Source organism: Lampetra fluviatilis, chromosome 35, assembly GCF_964198595.1.
Source record: "Lampetra fluviatilis chromosome 35, kcLamFluv1.1, whole genome shotgun sequence".
NCBI classification, from domain to species: domain Eukaryota; kingdom Metazoa; phylum Chordata; class Hyperoartia; order Petromyzontiformes; family Petromyzontidae; genus Lampetra; species Lampetra fluviatilis.
In genome coordinates, this window is record NC_136309.1 from 4,821,642 (window position 1) to 4,838,356 (window position 16,715).

Here is a 16,715-nt window from a genome sequence, read left to right on the forward strand (position 1 = left end):
GTGTTTTTTTATTTATGCTAAAGGCCCTGCACTAGCTTCATCCGCACTGTGTGGAGTTTCTATCCTGTCCCCCCTCCCCCCGTTCTTGCACGGGTTTCCCTTCACGTTCTATGGTTCTCTCCTCCCATAGCTAAACTCTTTTCACACACACACACACATCAGCGTATACCTGGTGTTGGCCAAAACCACATTGCGAAGAAGCTGAGAAAGTACCTGCCAATTAATCAATTAGGATCACACGCAGCAGCAGCATCGCCCCCTACTACGAAAACTAGGCAGGAACAAATGAGTCTTGAGATTCTGGCTTTCATGGGTTAACAAGTATGATAATAAGAGCACCATCTTCATTGACAGCAGTGTTCATCTTCTGGGACAGCGGTGGAAATTCCACATTCCTATGGTAGAGTCTATCCACAGGACAATCACTGTTGGTTGATATCCCCACAAGCTAGTACATATTGCTGGTCGGAACCTCCTGGTTACACCAGCCCACATGGGATTATTGTGTCCGTCCGTCGTGCATACAAAAATGGGAGGGGTGGGGCTGGGTGGAGAGGGGAGGGTGGGGTGCGGCTGGGTGGGGAGGGGAGGGTGGGGAGGGGCTGGGTGGGGAGAGGCTGGTCACCCCGTGGTGCTCTTATAAAACTCAACGTTTAACCTACTCACGCCGGCTTGTGCGCGCCCTCACAGTCGGGCATATTTGCGGAATACACCACGCCGCCGTTGACCCTGGCCATTGACCGAGCAACCCAACGTTCCTACCAGCTCCCTCCACAGCAGGAATGTGTTTTATCTACCCCATATGGATGAGCCATCTGGTCTGTTTGGTCTTCATGAGGAATAGAAATTTGTAAAAAAAAATGAATCGCTACACTGAGATTGCGTGGACACAGAGGCACACATCTACAGAGGAGTCAGGTAAGAAGATGCGCTGTCGCCCATGGCTAATTCACAGCTACATCAGAAGGTAATGTCCAGAACATAACTTGAGTGGAGAAATTAAAACAGAAAAGTGGAGAAATTATGAATTATCCATCTCAGACACGTACGAGCCCGCCGAACAAGAATGCACACAAGAATAATCCACACACACAAATAACACTGGTCAACCAAAAAAAAACATTGTTTTCTGGCCTGGACTTTTGCAGCTGTTTTAGACTAATTTCAGGGTGCTGATTCCAAATCTGATCTCAGATTTGCTCTATCACATCTCATTTTATGCTATCGGCATACCCCATTTTCATTGATTTTACCCGAAATTAACTGTCACTTATGATTGCAAGTTGTTGCGAGTCAGTGACTGCTTTAGTGTTAAAATATGGTGCTGTATTTTTAGGATAGTGTGTTTATAATATCATTTTATGTAGATATCCACATTTTTTAAATGTTTTTTCTTCTGCAGTTTTTATTGAAAATGCAATATTTGATATCTCAAAAACCTGATGTGATAGACAAAAACTGATACCAGATTTGGAATCAGCACCCCAAAATTACCTTAAAACCGTTGGAATACCTTATGCCAGAAAACGTGTGTTGAACCGCGGCCTCTCGCGCAAGCAACGAGCGTCGCTTAAATGAGAGATTGACGCAGAGAGAGGGAGGGGGGAGGAGGAGCGCCCGAACTTTGCTGCTGGAACTTCATCTGCCCCCCTTTCCCGCCCACACGCTCTCCCGAATTCTCCCACTTCTCTCTCACTCGCTCGCTCTCTCGCTCGCTAGCTCGCTCGCTCTCTCGCTCGCTCTCTCGCTCGCTCTCTCACTCGCTCTCCCGAACTCTCCCACCCGTGACACTGCGATTCGCAGTGGTCTCCAATTCACAAAAAATAACTCAACACAAAAAAACGACTCAACACAATCGTAAATAACACCGTGGCCTTGAAAGGAGAAGTACATGATAGGCGACGTTTCGGGCATTGACCCTTCTTAAAACACGACGAGTCGTCAATTTCTCTCGGGATTAAAAGTCTGCGCTCGCATGGACCACCAACTCCAGGGTAAGTGACTCAGTAACTGACAGCTGGGTAATCGATGTATCGATGTCACCCTTCGTGAATCATCAATACAATCACTTGGGAGCCCGCCGAGAAAGAATGCCACCCTTTAAAATAAGCCGCGCCTGAAAACAACGTTGAGTCGGCGATGATATATTTGTAGCACGATGCAAAACAAAGACACAGACAAAGATCCTTTAACAGACTGTTGGGGCAAGTGCTGTTAGCGAGTACCTATGAAGGCGAGGGGGTGGGTAGCCACCACCACGCTCGACCGCCTTTGTCTCCCCCAGTGGCGGTGTTTTACGCACCGCATCAGGTACTCATTTGAGGCCGAGTCTACCTAGGTGGGAGGCCCAGCAAGACCGGTGAAGATCAACCGTCACCGGGTGTTGGCGGCCGTTAGCGGTGCATGCCGACAATCACACGCACGTGGCGATTTCAACGGCAGATTCGAAGCCGACGCACGCGAACCAACTTTTCCAACGAGCCCGCCTGCCAAGAATGCACCGCACTACGCCTCCCTCAGCGAGTCGTCAACTTTGAAGAGTTTCCAATCAACGTAGAGTACCGGCAGCGTTATTCGTGGGGAGGGGCGGTGCATGTCTCTGCTCACACGCACCGCCGTTTGTAGTGACGTCACTCGCGAAGTGTCACGCGGCGTCAGCATTCTGCGGTGGTTCTGTAAACTCTCCGTGTCTGTCGGCGTCTTTAAGAATTTCAAATAAATTGGAGTTATTCGCGGTCAGTTATTTCGGATAAGTATCGCGAAACGTTTGTAAAGGACGACAAAAGTTTCGGCCGTCATGGAGAGCTACGACGTGAAGCTGTACGTCTACGACCTGTCCCGCGGCATGGCCCGGCAGATGAGCCTGCCGCTACTGGGTAAGGCGCGCCCTGACCGGCAGGAATTTCTAGGCAAGGCCCGCGCTCTGATCGGACGGAAGGCCCGCGGAGAAAAATGACGAAATTGGAAAATAAAATGTTACATTTAATATTTTTTTAAATGTTTCAAATCACAACGTTAGCTCGGTCGCTATGACCATGATGAGTGAGGAGTATGAGTTACCTTCGTGATGATGTTAGCCCTGTGGTGGTGGTGTATGAGTGGTGACTGGCAGTTGCTTATGATTCGTACAGTACAATAACGTTGCCCATGAACTAACATTGCCCATCAACTAACATTTCCCTGAACTAACATTGCCCATGAACTAGCATTTCCCATGAACTAGCATTGCCCATGAGCTAACATTGCCCATCACCTAACATTGCCTATCACCTAACATTGCCCATGAACCAACATTGCCCATGAACTAACATTGCCCATGAACTAACATTGCCCATGAACTAACATTGACCATGAACTAACATTGCTCATGAACTAACATTGCTCATGAACTAACATTGCCCATCTAACGTTGCCCATGAACTAGCATTGCCCATCACCTAACATTGCCCATTAACTAACATTGCTCATGAACTAACGCTGCACATTCGCCTTGTGTATCCGCATCTATTTCCATATTAGCACAATAGTCGCCCCACATCTTCATGTTTTTGAAGCGTCATTGTTATTATACTGTACTGTGATGAGTCATAATGTTTTCAGCGTCTCGTGGCGACGCAGTTGCTTTTGCCACTTTCTATTCGTTTCATTGGCGTTGGTTTTGCACGTTTTGGTCATCAAGGTCACTTGCAGTTAGTGCACCTTGCTGGTCTCAGGAGTTCTCACCTGGTTCAACAAATAAACTCGAACTCGACTGTTTGAGGTCAGAACTTTGAGTACTAGGAGAAGACAAAGACGGCAGACACTGAGGGCTCCTGTTCCCCGTGTTAATGGGGGTCAGGGTCCCTTCCCTGTCTTTATAGGGCCCCCTTGTGTTTATTGAGCCCGTTTACGGTGTAAAGGCATTTGGTGTTCATGGGATAGGTGATGGGCATCGGGTCCCCTAGCGCCTTTGAGGGTTCCTGTGTTTATCGGGATAGGTTCCTCTTACCCCAGACTCTGAAGTTACCAAATGCACGCCTTGGTTTTTGGCCCGGGACTGCCCCCACGTGCTTTCAGAAAGGTCCCGGTGCCCCAAAGCATTCGATAAACTCGAAATTTCCACACCCCCCCATCCACCCCCCATTCATAAAATGCCTTTGCCTCGTATCTCGGGACTCACGCTACGAGCAGTAGGCGGGGCTATTGAGCGAGTGGGCGTTGTTATTTTATTGTTTCCCTTCTACGTGACTTTACCGAAAGAACCAAGAATATGAATAAGCCTCCGTCATCAGGTAGGACAGCAAGGCTCTTTGGTTCTTATTATTTCTTGCTGTGGCTGTCCCACCTGATGACGGAGGCTAGTGTTGCTTCCGAAACGTCGTGATTTAATTGAGTTATTTTCATTATTATTTTATTATTATTTTTATTTTCACCGACGTGACTTTACCGAAAGAACCAAAGAGTAGTAATGTATGCATTGTCTTTGAAACTGATTGGTCCACACCAGAGACAGCTTTCAAAGAAACAGGTGTTCACATCTTAACACAGCTGTTTTGTTGCCAGAAAAAAGTGGAAAACCTATTCTCATATTGTGGTACTGGCAAAGGAGGTCCCGTGATGTAGGTGTTTTTTCGTTGTCCCTGTTTGTCTCGCTGCGTCACTGATGCCTCTGCTCGTGTTCGCTCCCCTCTCTAGGCAAACAGCTGGAGGGGATTTGGTGAGTTGGTGTCCCACACCTCTACCTCAATGCACCTCGCCATGTTCAGCTTCACCTCCAATTCCACATTATTCTTTATAGCCCAGGACCTGCCTCCTGCCTTCCACCCTCCCCCGCCTCCCAACCCCCCTACAGCTCCAGGCACCGGTGCAGTTGCACTGCCTGCGCACTCGATAACTGCACCACTGGGTTGCTCTTCCGTTTGAACATCTGACTGCGTGAGACTCACCACGCCGCTCCGCACTGAAAATCTGAAACCACCCACGGGTGATACAGCCCGCGCGTGTTGCTGTCCATGCTAAACAAGCAGCAGATATTGGCAGCCTCGGATGAGGTTGCCTTCAGACCCTGTGAGCAGGTGTGTGTGTGTGGAACGGTAGTGTAGCGGTTAGCGCTACGCTGCGCTGCGAACCCGGTGACCCGAGTTCGATTCCTGATCACGGCCAACACCGGTGACGATTATCTGCACCGGCACCTAGGCCTCCCCTAGGTTGACTCAGCCTCAAATGAGTACCAGGTTCAGTGTGTAAACATCGCCACTTGGGAGACAAAGGCGGCCGGGCGTGGTGTTGGCCACCCACCCATTCGTGTGCCGTGCCAGCCTTTATTGGTGCTCGCTAACAGCACTTGCCCCAACAGTCTGTTCAGGCTATACGGGGGATCTTTATCTTTGTAATGATTCAGTGTGTGTATGCGTGTGAGGGAATCTACGTGTGTGGGTCGAGCACATTACGCGACAAAGCTGGTTATAAATGATTAATAAAACCAAGTATTTCAACCAATTTGTCCTATTTTGAGTCGGAAATAAAGTGTCCACCTTTTTCTTGATCCGTGAGAAATATTAATGAAATACTGTGGTGGCGGACGGTCTCCCACGGTGAGATGGCGGGACGCTGCAATCAGTTTCACGTACGTGTGCAGCCGATTGGATTATTCAAGAAATAAGCCAAATCATATCCCATATATATATAATTATTAGCACGCTTTCGACATTCTGAATGTCACATTTATTTCGCATGGGCCTGTGAAGAACAACATTTTGTGTTGGCTCGATATCTCGAGCGTAGGGATCGATTACACTGGTCAACACACTTTTTCTGGCATAAGGTTATTCCAACGGTTTTAATGTAATTTTGGGGTGCTGATTCCAAATCTTGCATCAGCCTTTGTCTATCACATCAGGTTTTTGAGATATCAAATATTGCATTTTCAATAAAAACTGCAGAAGAAAAATATTAAATAAATGTGGATCTACATGAAATGATGTTATAAACACACTATCCTAAAAATACAGCACCATATTTTAACACTAAAGCAGTCGTTGACTCGCAACAACTTGTAATCATAAGTGACAGAGTTAATTTCGGGTAAAATCAATGAAAAGGGGGTATGCCGATAGCATAAAAACGAGATGTGATAGTGCAAATTTGAGATCAGATTTGGAATCAGCACCCTGAAATTATTCTAAAACAGCTGCAAAAGTCCAGGCCAGAAATTTTTTTTTTGTTGACCAGTGTTATAATTGGTGAATCGACTCATAAGGACCGTACCATTGTTTGTCATTGCTCCGCGCACTCTGCACATGATGGTGGCACAGGCACACAGCCGTGGTGGTGTTTGGCCAGGAGTATTTCTACGGCGGAGGAGGCATCGAGTGCTGCCAGCCGGTGAGACCACTTACATGCACGTGCGCACCCACCCACACACATAAAGACAAAGATCTCCCGTGTAGCCTCGAACTGACTGTTGGGGCGAGTGCTGTTAGTGAGCACGTCACACGAAGGGGTGGATGGCAAGTGCCACGCCCGGCCGCCTTTGTCTCTCTAGTGGCGATGTTTAGACACTGTACCAGGTACTCGACCTGGGGAAGGAGGCCCAGGACCGGTTTATATAATCGTCACTGGTGTTGGCCATGAGCGGGAATCGAACTCGTGTCGTGGTGTTCGTAGCGCAGCGCACTTACCGCTGCACTACCGCTCCCTGTGCACATGACGTGACATTGCCCTTCATACACGCGGGCACCCCTCCACCAACGCAGCCCCCCACCAGCAGTGTGCTGGTGTAGCCAGCTGGCAGTGTCACCCATAATCAACTTGGTCTTTCCCCAGCATGGACTGCTCCGAGCTCAGTGGAGCACCAGCACAGCCTTCCACGAGCACACCACTCTGCCACCAGCATGGCCTGCCACCGATGTAGCCCGCCACGAGCATGGGCTGCCACTAGCGTAGCCTGCTACCAGCGTAGCTATCCGCCAGCCGTCCCCCACCACCGGCGTAGCTTTCCGGCAGCGTGGGTTAGCAGCAGCAAGGCTGTCATCCGCAGCGACGGACCGCCACCAGCAAGGTCAACCATCGGCTGTACCCTGCCGCTCATCAGAATCAGAATCTTTGTTTACAATGGAGAAATCCGATGAGCTATAAAGCTCTTTTTGGTAGATGTTCAGTAGGTGCCGATCAAAACGTTACAACAACAAACAATACAAAAGCACGATAGAAGTGCAAAGTATTGAAAAGGTTAATAAATCACTGAAAAAAATCTATACAGATAAAACTAAACTATGATTTATCTTACCAGATAAAGCCCACTTGGGTATTTATTTATTTTTCAGAAGCAACCAGGCCACAAACGATAGCTCGACAAAGTGGCTTATCACGCGTAAATGTACCGCAGCAAAATAATAAAAATAACCACCATAGGCGGCACCACCTCTGCGCCGCAGGGAGGAACGGTGCTCGGATCCCCGGACTCGGTGGAGGAGCTGGGACAGACGCAGGTGACGGAAGACATCTTCCTGGAGTACCTGTCGGGGCTCGGCGAGGACGCGTTCAAGTGAGCGCGACGCCCGACACGATTCCCCTCCCCTCCCCGCACGCGCGGGGGAGCGAGTGCCTCCTCCCGTCGGTCAGCCCCCACAACGCTCGCCGCGAACCACGCAACCGATTTTAACGCCAGCCGCCCCCACGCCCGGCGATTCCGTGAATTGTGTAATGTCGGGGGACCGCACGTCTGGGGCCGCACTAAAGGCCACCACCGGGCACCGGCGGTGGCCCGCGGGACCTTGTGTAGAGAAGTCAGAGGTCGCAACCGGGTACCCGATACCCGTATCCTACCCGATACCCGGCTACCCGTACCCGGCCGGGTACGGGTACCCGTTTGCGACCTTAGTGCGGCCGGGTACGGGTAGGCCGTGAGTCACTGGTGAGTAACCGTTTGTCACTCATTTCCCAACGTCTTGTCTCTTCTCACAATTCAAGTTCCTAGAATCAACCCACCCGCGACTGCAACATGGCTTCATCCCAGAGGTCGCAATCAGGTACCCGATACCCGTACCCTACCCGTACCCGGCCGGGTACGGGTAGGGTACGGGTACGGCCGGGTACGGGTGCGGGTACCCATTTGCGACCCTGGTGCGGCCGGGTACGGGTACGGGTAAGGAATCAAAACCCGTTTGCGACCTCTGAGAGAAGTCCCCACGGACGCACTCGGAGACGGAGGTATGTTATGGGCTTTCGCCGAGGGTTTATTAAAGGTGAACAATAACACACACAAGGGTACACAACTCCCAGGGGCTAGGGGTCCTACTCTGAGTCCGGGTCCCTGCCGGCTAGCTCCGGTCTCTCTCTCTCATGTCGGATCGTGGACTCTGCCGACTCCACCGACCGGAAAGAGAAGCACCTCTACGGCTACCACCGGCTTCTCCCCAGACTCCCTATTCGATCCCCTTTCTCTACCCCTGGTTCCCTCTTCACCCTGCTTACTCTACCCGTTCCCACAGTGACCCCGCTTACGTCACGGGGTCTCCCTTAAGTACCCTAGGAGACGTGACGTCATCGCACTGAACGGCACACCTGACGTCACGTCCCCATTTTACTCCTCTACAAGTAACGAAGAAGAACGCTGCTCCCGAGCAATGCAAGACCACCCTGGTGGGGGTAGCAGACACCACGCGGCGCTCAGAAACACTTCGCAGAAGACATCTCCCGGTCCCACCCTGCAGCAGCGCCATTGTAGACAACATTTAATGACAATTTATTTAAATTTTATTTTACCAGATGAAGGCCCGCTGAGCTATTTAGCTCTTTTTTTTCAGAAGTGACCTGGCCACAAATGGTAGCTCAACGGGGAGTGGCTTATCATCACGTGGTCACTCTCCCCGCGAAATACCGAATCGTCCCCACGCAGCCGGTCGCTGTGCGACTGTCTGGAGAGTGTGTGCCAGTGTGGCGCATCCACCAGCGTCCTGCGTGAGTGTGTGTGGGCGGGTACCAGTGTTTGTCGGCGGGTACCAGTGTTTGTGGGCGGGTACCAGTGTGTGTGGGCGGGTACCAGTGTTTGTCGGCGGGTACCAGTGTTTGTGGGCGGGTACCGGTGTGTGTGGGCGGGTACCAGTGTTTGTGGGCGGGTACCAGTGTTTGTGGGCGGGTACCAGTGTTTGTGGGCGGGTGCCAGTGTGTGTGGGCGGGTACCAGTGTGTGTGGGCGGGTACCAGTGTGTGTGGGCGGGTACCAGTGTTTGTGGGCGGGTACCAGTGTGTGTGGGCGGGTACCAGTGTGTGTGGGCGGGTACCAGTGTGTGTGGGCGGGTACCAGTGTATGTGGGCGGGTACCAGTGTTTGTGGGCGGGTACCAGTGTTGATGATGTTGTTGTCGCGTTATCTTTGCGCCGTGTGTGTTCCGTGCAGCGGTGAGCGCTACCACCTGTTCAAGCACAACTGCAACACGTTCAGCAACGAGGTGGCACAGTTCCTCACCGGCCGCCCCATCCCTGCGCACATCACGGAGCTCCCCGACGAGGTGCTAGCCACGTGAGTCGCATGGAGCCGCAGTCAAGATGCACCCCTGAGCGGTGGCGGTCTTCGCAGCCGTTAGGACACGCGAAACGATCTGGCCCGTTTTTTTTTATTTAGTCGGTGCTACGGCAGGTGGTGGAGGGTTTTATGACCCGAAATTATTGGTCAAATCAGAATTGGTTTATCAATCGTACTGACCTCTTGCGTGCGGGGTTTGTTTGTCAAGCTAACCGTCCAGAGTCTTGGGATACATTCCTAGACTATTAATATTACTCCAGTCAGCTCTCAGTTATCCTTGGGCGGATTATCCGGGTTTCGGATGAACCGGCGCTCGCCGGTTTGACTGTCGGCCGCTCCTCACTCGTTGAGGGTCGGCGACTCTGTGCCCAGGTGATCGCGAGCTCGTCGGCACGCGAACCGATTACTTTACGAAGCAATCTACACACAGGCGCGTGCTACGTAGGTGAACAATAAACATGCTTCTTCTTGGTTCTTTCGGTAAAGTCACGTAGAATGGAAATAATAAAATAATAAAAATAAAACATAATATTATTTCCATTCTCCGTGACTTTACCGAAAGAACCAAGAAGATGAATCCCTGCGGTCACGAAAGCTTTAAATCGAAAAATAAACATGCTGCCAGAGCCCTATACACTACGTCTAACATTATTTATCCTTTTGTTGTATTGGGACTCCCCCCCCCATCTCCCCCATGTCATCCCAGTTAGTTGAAAGTTAATCGAAGTTGGTTTCATAAGTGAGTATTTTTACTCTCCCATTACTTTACAATTGTGCTGTAGATGTCACGTTGTTGCAAGACGACGAATTGTCGTCTGGAAACTCGCGCAGAAAGCAGCGAATCACTCCGTGTTTAGATGGCGCCCCTCTGCAAGACGTTGCCACGGGACTACTTTTGAGGTCCCTCCGCCTGCCTCTAATCCGTACGAGCGGTGCGGAACCTCCCCACGCTTGCGTATGCACACGCAGTGGTCGTTGGGGTGTTACGCTCTTGGCCAACATCGGTGACGAATGTGACCCGGTCCGAGGCCGTCCCCTAGGTTCATATCGGCCTTTGATGAGTACCCAGTGCAGTGTGCGAAGATCGGCGTACCGGGAAGACAAAAACGGCCAGGCACAGTTCTGGAGCCGTGCTGGCCTTCATAGCTGCTCGCGAACAGCGCTTGCTACGCAAGAGTCTACGGAGAGGCTAAGTGTGGGGGATCTTTGCATCTGTGTTTACCTTGGTTGTTGTTATGTTGGTGCGCAGCCCATTTGGACAGATGATTCTGCCGCTGCTGGAGGGGATGCAGGTGTCGGCAGCCGGGGGTCGACCGGTGGGGACACGTGGCTCCAGCAATCTGCAGTGACATCATCAGCGTCGTCGTCGTCATCGTCGTTGTCGTCATCATCAATGTGATCCGGTTATAACTACGCATGTAGCCATTCATCGTCCCGTCAATTGGAATCGGTTCTCAGGCCCACAACTCACTCGTGCGCAAGAGAATCGATTGCTGACAATTTATGCAAAATGTGATAGAAACTGTAGGCAATTTTCGTTTCGCGCTAACGGAACGGACGTGACACAGCGTGCGATGCGGACAGGATAGACGAGCCGTCATCTCTGCTGCGTGGACCAGAGGTCATGTGGAGCATGGGTCTCGGAGGTAGCTCTGTTATAGCCGCTTCCACGGGACGTTTTCTAACACTCCGGGAGGAATTGCAATGGATTCTCTGTCTCGTGACACGATGCCGAATGTGCTTTCGGGATAAGATCTTGATCTATTAACGACCACAGCAAAATTAGACGGGACAGATCGTACATTCAAGCGGGGAGTCATTTCAGCTGCGTTTGGCTCAAGTTGGCGGTCCGGAAGATATTGAATTCACCCGGCACACCGCCGCACCAGGCAGACATGTCGCTATGGCCGTGGCTGCTACTAGTCACGTGATGCCCCCACTCCAGTCGAGCAGCGACTTGGAAAAACATATTTGGCGACAGGTTAAGAAGCCGTGCGCGCAGGACAAACGGCACGGACAGGACGGACGAGACAGACATCGCGAAAATGACGGGCGATAGAAACGAGCGGGAGGATAGTTGATAGTTTAATCGATCCGTGACCTTGAATTGTGAGATTATTGAATCGCTAAGGAGGGGTGTGGGAGGGAATACATGCCTAGTCATGAGGATCACAGTCGGCAACGTCATCATCATCATCGTTAGTGGTTGTAGATCACATTACCTTAATTTCCATCCTGACGTCGACAGGTTTTTAAATGTTTATAATTGGTTAATATATACTGTAACATACGCACGCGATAACGAGACGAAACTCCAGTCCTTGCAGTCCGTCCTGGGCCTCGTTGACTCAGCACTGGGGAGACAAAGGTGGCCGGGCGTGGTGCTGGCAACACCACCCCTCCCCCGCTTCTCCCCTCCCCCAACTCACGTGCCATGCCGACCTAAATAGTTGCTCGCTCAGAGCACTTGCCCCAACAGCTCGTGTAATCTACACGGGGGACCTTTGTCTTTACGTGTGCAGCCCACGTAATGTGGAGAGTGCCGATTCACGTGAAGACAAAGCTCTGGTGGGGTGGGAGGTGGGGGCGTTGGCTGGAGCCTGTGTGTTGGTCCGCAAGTACTGGAGCGTGGAATCTCCGCTTCCGAGCGACCGTAGGGCTTTGAACCCGTTGGTGGTATTTAACGATGCGTGCGTCTTGCAATAAGCGAATGAAACGTGTTCCTCGAGTCCCCTTCGCCGTTGGCCGCACGCACGCAGCACGCCGAGTGTCGTGAAGGAAGACCCTCCGTGTGCATAGATTCTTCCAATGTTTATCCCGACGCGCACACGCACGCGTGTATCCTTTGCGAGTGGTTCATTTGGGCGGCGCGCGGCCGTCACGTTCTGGCAGCTTTCTTAGCATCCTGAAGAAGCCTCTTCAGCAAAACGTCGGACTTTATGGTGGGGCACGTCATGAAAACCCAGGAGCACAGCCCCCCGCCCCTGGTCTCCAGCAGCTGGAATTGTTCCCGGCCGTGGCTGAGCTGCGTGAGTGTGCGTGTCATGGCACAGGTGGCCCGAGAGATTTGATTTCGATTTCTTTTTTTACTTTTGTGAACCTAATAGGATTTGTTTTGTTAACGTTACGTTTAAACGTCCTCTCTACATATTATATGCACATATAAAAACGTAACATTGTATTGAAATGTGGCTATTCTACAAAGGAGTATGCTCAGCTAGGCCGCTCGCCCGAAACGTCGAGCGGCAACTTTGTACGCTTCCCCGCTTACCGTTGGCGATTTTATTTTTTGTACAAATTCCATGGAGCCCGTCCCGTGGGATGGCCGGCGCAGCGTGCGCACGCGCGGGTTCCGGCACCGGAGTGCCATGCCCAGGCACCGTGAACCTCTCGTGTGCACGGTGCGTTGAACTTCTTCCGCACAGTACGCAGCCAACGAGCTCATCGGAGGTGCGGCGGGAGGGGGGGAAGGACGGCAAACTAAAGACAAAGAGCAGTTGCAAAGAAATGAGTTTTCAATCGAGATGATTTAAAAGTGCAGAGCTCCCAGCAGCTTCCCAATATCGGAAGAGCGTTCCAGACGGCCGCAGAAGCGCCTCTGAAAGCGCCGCGCGATGCGGCATGCCGTCTTTGTTCGATGACTGTGCGGGTGTTGTATCCCCCTCGTGGTGCGTGGGGTTTCTCTGGGTGCTCTGGCATCCTGCTCATGTTCAGGATAATTCCGAAGGAAACCGTCCAAACATGCACAAAACACAGAATCATTCCTCGATAAATAAAGGGAGCTCACAAGAATAATAATTCGTGCAAAGCAACGATCAGGTCTGCAAGTTCAAATCCTGGTCAAGGCGCGACACGGCCTCTCATCCCCTTAGTCTGGTCCCCGGCATAGTAATGTGGAATTTCCACCTAGATTGATGGAGCGTTGCCATGTTAGACGCGAGTGTTGATTCGTGTTCGTCATTGCCAAGGCCCGGCGGGCCACTGACATGCGCCCCCCCCCCCCCCCAACAATACACAACCAGTGAGAACACCCCCCCATCATTATCATCGTGCTGCTGTCAAACCCCCAATTGTTTCAAATGGTGCGGCGGCCCTCGCACGGATGATGTCTTCTTCTTGGTTCGTTCGGTAAAGTCACGTAGAATGGAAATAATAAAGTAATAAAAATAAAACAATAAAATAATTCTCACGACGTTTCGGCCACAACGCAAGCAGCCGTCCTTGCGTTGTGGCCGAAACGTCGTGAGGATTATTTGATTGTTTTATTTTTAGTATTTTATTTCCATTCTACGTGACTTTACCGAAAGAACCAAGAAGATGAATCCCTGCAGTCACGAAAGCTTTAAATCGAAATGTCTTATCGGCGAAAGCGCCCCCCCCCCCCCCTCTGAAAATGAGTTTGGCACGTGTTCGTTGCTGTATGGCAGGGTACGGGGAAGTTTGACCCACGTGCCGGACGCGATCCGAGACTTCCATTTCACACGACTCCCGCGGCCACGTGAGGCCAACCCCTTCTCATCCAGCACCCGCATACGACATTTTACCCACCTTCGTCGCGAGCATCTTCGTCGCGAGCATCTTCGTCGCGAGCTTCGGGCACTGGGGGGTAAGGAGCATTTTCAACGCTCGTGTTTCTCGTGGTATAAGTTCGCCGAGTCGCTTGTCAAGAGCCTCCTTGCACGTACAAAACGTGTTATTATATGGTAACGCCAGGCTGTATGTTCATTTATCATTGCCCGCCAAAGGTAATTTGAAAGTCCCAGTTGATTCCTCGGTAAGGAAAAAGGCTCCCTGCCCCCCATGCCTTATCGGTTTTTGCTGCTGCTGCTGCTGTTCCCGTTGTAGCTGTGACATTTCTCTAATAAACTTGTCGTGGGGATGTACGGTGGTGACGAGCGAAAGAGCCGAGTGTTTGTTCTGCTGCTGGCAGGAGACGGTGACGATCGAGTGTCGGATTGAACTGTCGGGTTTGGGTAAAGGTGTAGCCCGGCGTGGGTCGGAGGGGTGGGGGACAGGATGAGGAGGGGGGAGGCAGAGGTCGCAAACGGGTTGTGATTCCTTACCCGTACCCGGCCGCACCAGGGTCGCAAACGGGTACCCGTACCCGGCCGTACCCTACCCGTACCCGGCCGGGTACGGGTATCGGGTACCTGATTGCGACCTCTGGGATGAAGCCATGTTGCAGCTGCGGGTGGGTTGATTCTAGGAACTTGAATTGTGAGAAGAGACAAGACGTTGGGAAATGAGTGGCAAACGGTTACTCACCAGTGACTCACGACCTACCCGTACCCGGCCGCACCAGGGTCGCAAACGGGTAGCCGGGTATCGCGTAGGGTACGGGTATCGGGTACCCGATTGCGACCTCTGGGGGGAGGAAGTGATAATTTGCCCACGACTCGCACAAGCGAGGGCCTCAAAGTGGGCCTCTAAGAACCCCTGAGCTGCCCTGTCTGCGATTGTGCAAACGTCACTGCTGGTGGACGGACCTCCACGAAACGGAGCTCTGTCGAAGCCCCGACAGAGTATTTCTGATCTCTTCCACACTGGGCAGAGCTGTGAGGACCTACACTGTGCCCCACCACACGTGACTTTCCGATCGACTCTTGGTGTCCACATTCACACATTGCTGGGTGGTGGTAGTAGGAGGCTGCTGGGGAGCGGAATGTTGAATTTGAGGCGCACCGTCGTTTCAACTGCCACGCTGGGGATAATCGATCTACACCGATGGTACACTCGGCAGCTTTTAAAATAGGCCACGAAAATCGTGTTTCATTATTGAAACTGTAATATCGTCTCTTCAACACCTGAAAGCGCCCACCTGGGGTGGAGCGGTGGCACAGTGCTTGGGCTATGAACCCAGCCACCTTGCGAGTGGGTGGCCACGGTTCCTGGCCACGTCCTTAACACGGCAGTGGTGGCTATGCACGTGGCACTCTGTAATCCTGCACTGCGGAGGCAAGTGAGAGTTGGTGGATCACCGCACAGATGATGCGAAACCCCCTTCTCGTCGGCGTCGATTAGGATGCCATACCCTTGCTCGCCAGCATAGGGCGGTACAAGTGGATTAATTGCCATCGGTTTCCATCTGTACGGAGGTGGAGCGTTGGCCCCTCGCGCGCGTGAATTTTCTCCGGGTGTTTCCGGTTTCCTCCCACCAGACTGAACAATGATTGGCTGAAAAGATTTGAAAAAAATGCAGAACCCTCCTGAAAGAGATTCCCTACGACTCAGCGTGGCTCTCCTGGATACATAAAGTAAAATATAAGGGTTGACAAAGGCCTGCAAATTGTAACTATTGTTGTTTAGCCACCACCCATGTTTCTCAGAAACCTCGATAAAAACCATTCAGGACGATGTGAGCCATGATAATTACTTCCATCACTGTAATTAAATGTATCCGCAACATGAAATTGATTAGCCACTTTTAGTCCCTAATTTGGGTTTCTAAGAGCCTTTTTAATCATTGAGTGTTCAGGCTTTTGTCAAATATGATGTGAAAAAGTCAGATTTTAAAAAATAATGCCAACGATTGTGGGCCCTTTTCCCCGTCACACAGCATACTCCTCACACGAGCATCGCAGCGATGTTCTGCTCAAAGTAACTCCGAGGTGGTTGCTCCATCCGTTCACATCCATCCGAGTCCGGAGTGTCAATTCCACATTTCTCTCGCAGGGGCAAGTCTATCAATCATACTCGCGACTGTTTACTTAGAGGACGTCCAGATCAGTTTCAGTTACCAATTGCCATCAATGCCACACAACACACAATCACAAATTCATTACAGGTGTAGTGACATAGAACGGTCACTACTGTGTCGGCCCGTACGAGGGCTGGGGGCCCCAAGGGGGTGCCTGGGGGGTCACGTGGTGGAGGGACCCGGACCTTCCCAGAGGTGGGAGAAGGGAGGCGTGGCCTGGGCGGAGCCGGCCACGCCAGAGCAGGTATAAGCGTGGTGTGAACGCAGAGTGGGGCTGTTGAACTCCGAAGTAAAGACATCGGTCCTCAAGTCCCGGGTCGTCGTCCTGGGCCAGGCAGGCCGTCGCCTACCTGGTCCAGTCTGTGTCGTGTTCCAGTGTTAGTGAGTTGAGGAAGGTGGTCACCACCTCATGTACAGTGTTATATTACTTACCATATAATAATGTTGCCTCCAAGCTGCGTGTGTGTGCACCTAATTCGAACCCACTACACAGGCACCATGGAGTTAATGGGCAT

The 16,715-nt window shown here is 51.6% G+C and overlaps 1 protein-coding gene across 1 annotated transcript; it reads left to right on the forward strand.

Annotated features, from left to right (window-relative positions):
• Window positions 1-2,629: 2,629 nt before the first annotated feature.
• On the forward strand, window positions 2,630-13,702 carry DESI1 (desumoylating isopeptidase 1). Its single transcript, XM_078872791.1, has 6 exons — window positions 2,630-2,876; window positions 4,675-4,696; window positions 6,294-6,363; window positions 7,416-7,525; window positions 9,378-9,500; window positions 10,753-13,702. Exons 1-6 carry the CDS (start codon window positions 2,798-2,800, stop codon window positions 10,850-10,852), a joined length of 504 nt encoding a protein of 167 aa, XP_078728917.1. The 5' UTR covers window positions 2,630-2,797; the 3' UTR covers window positions 10,853-13,702.
• The last annotated feature ends 3,013 nt before the right edge of the window (window positions 13,703-16,715 follow it).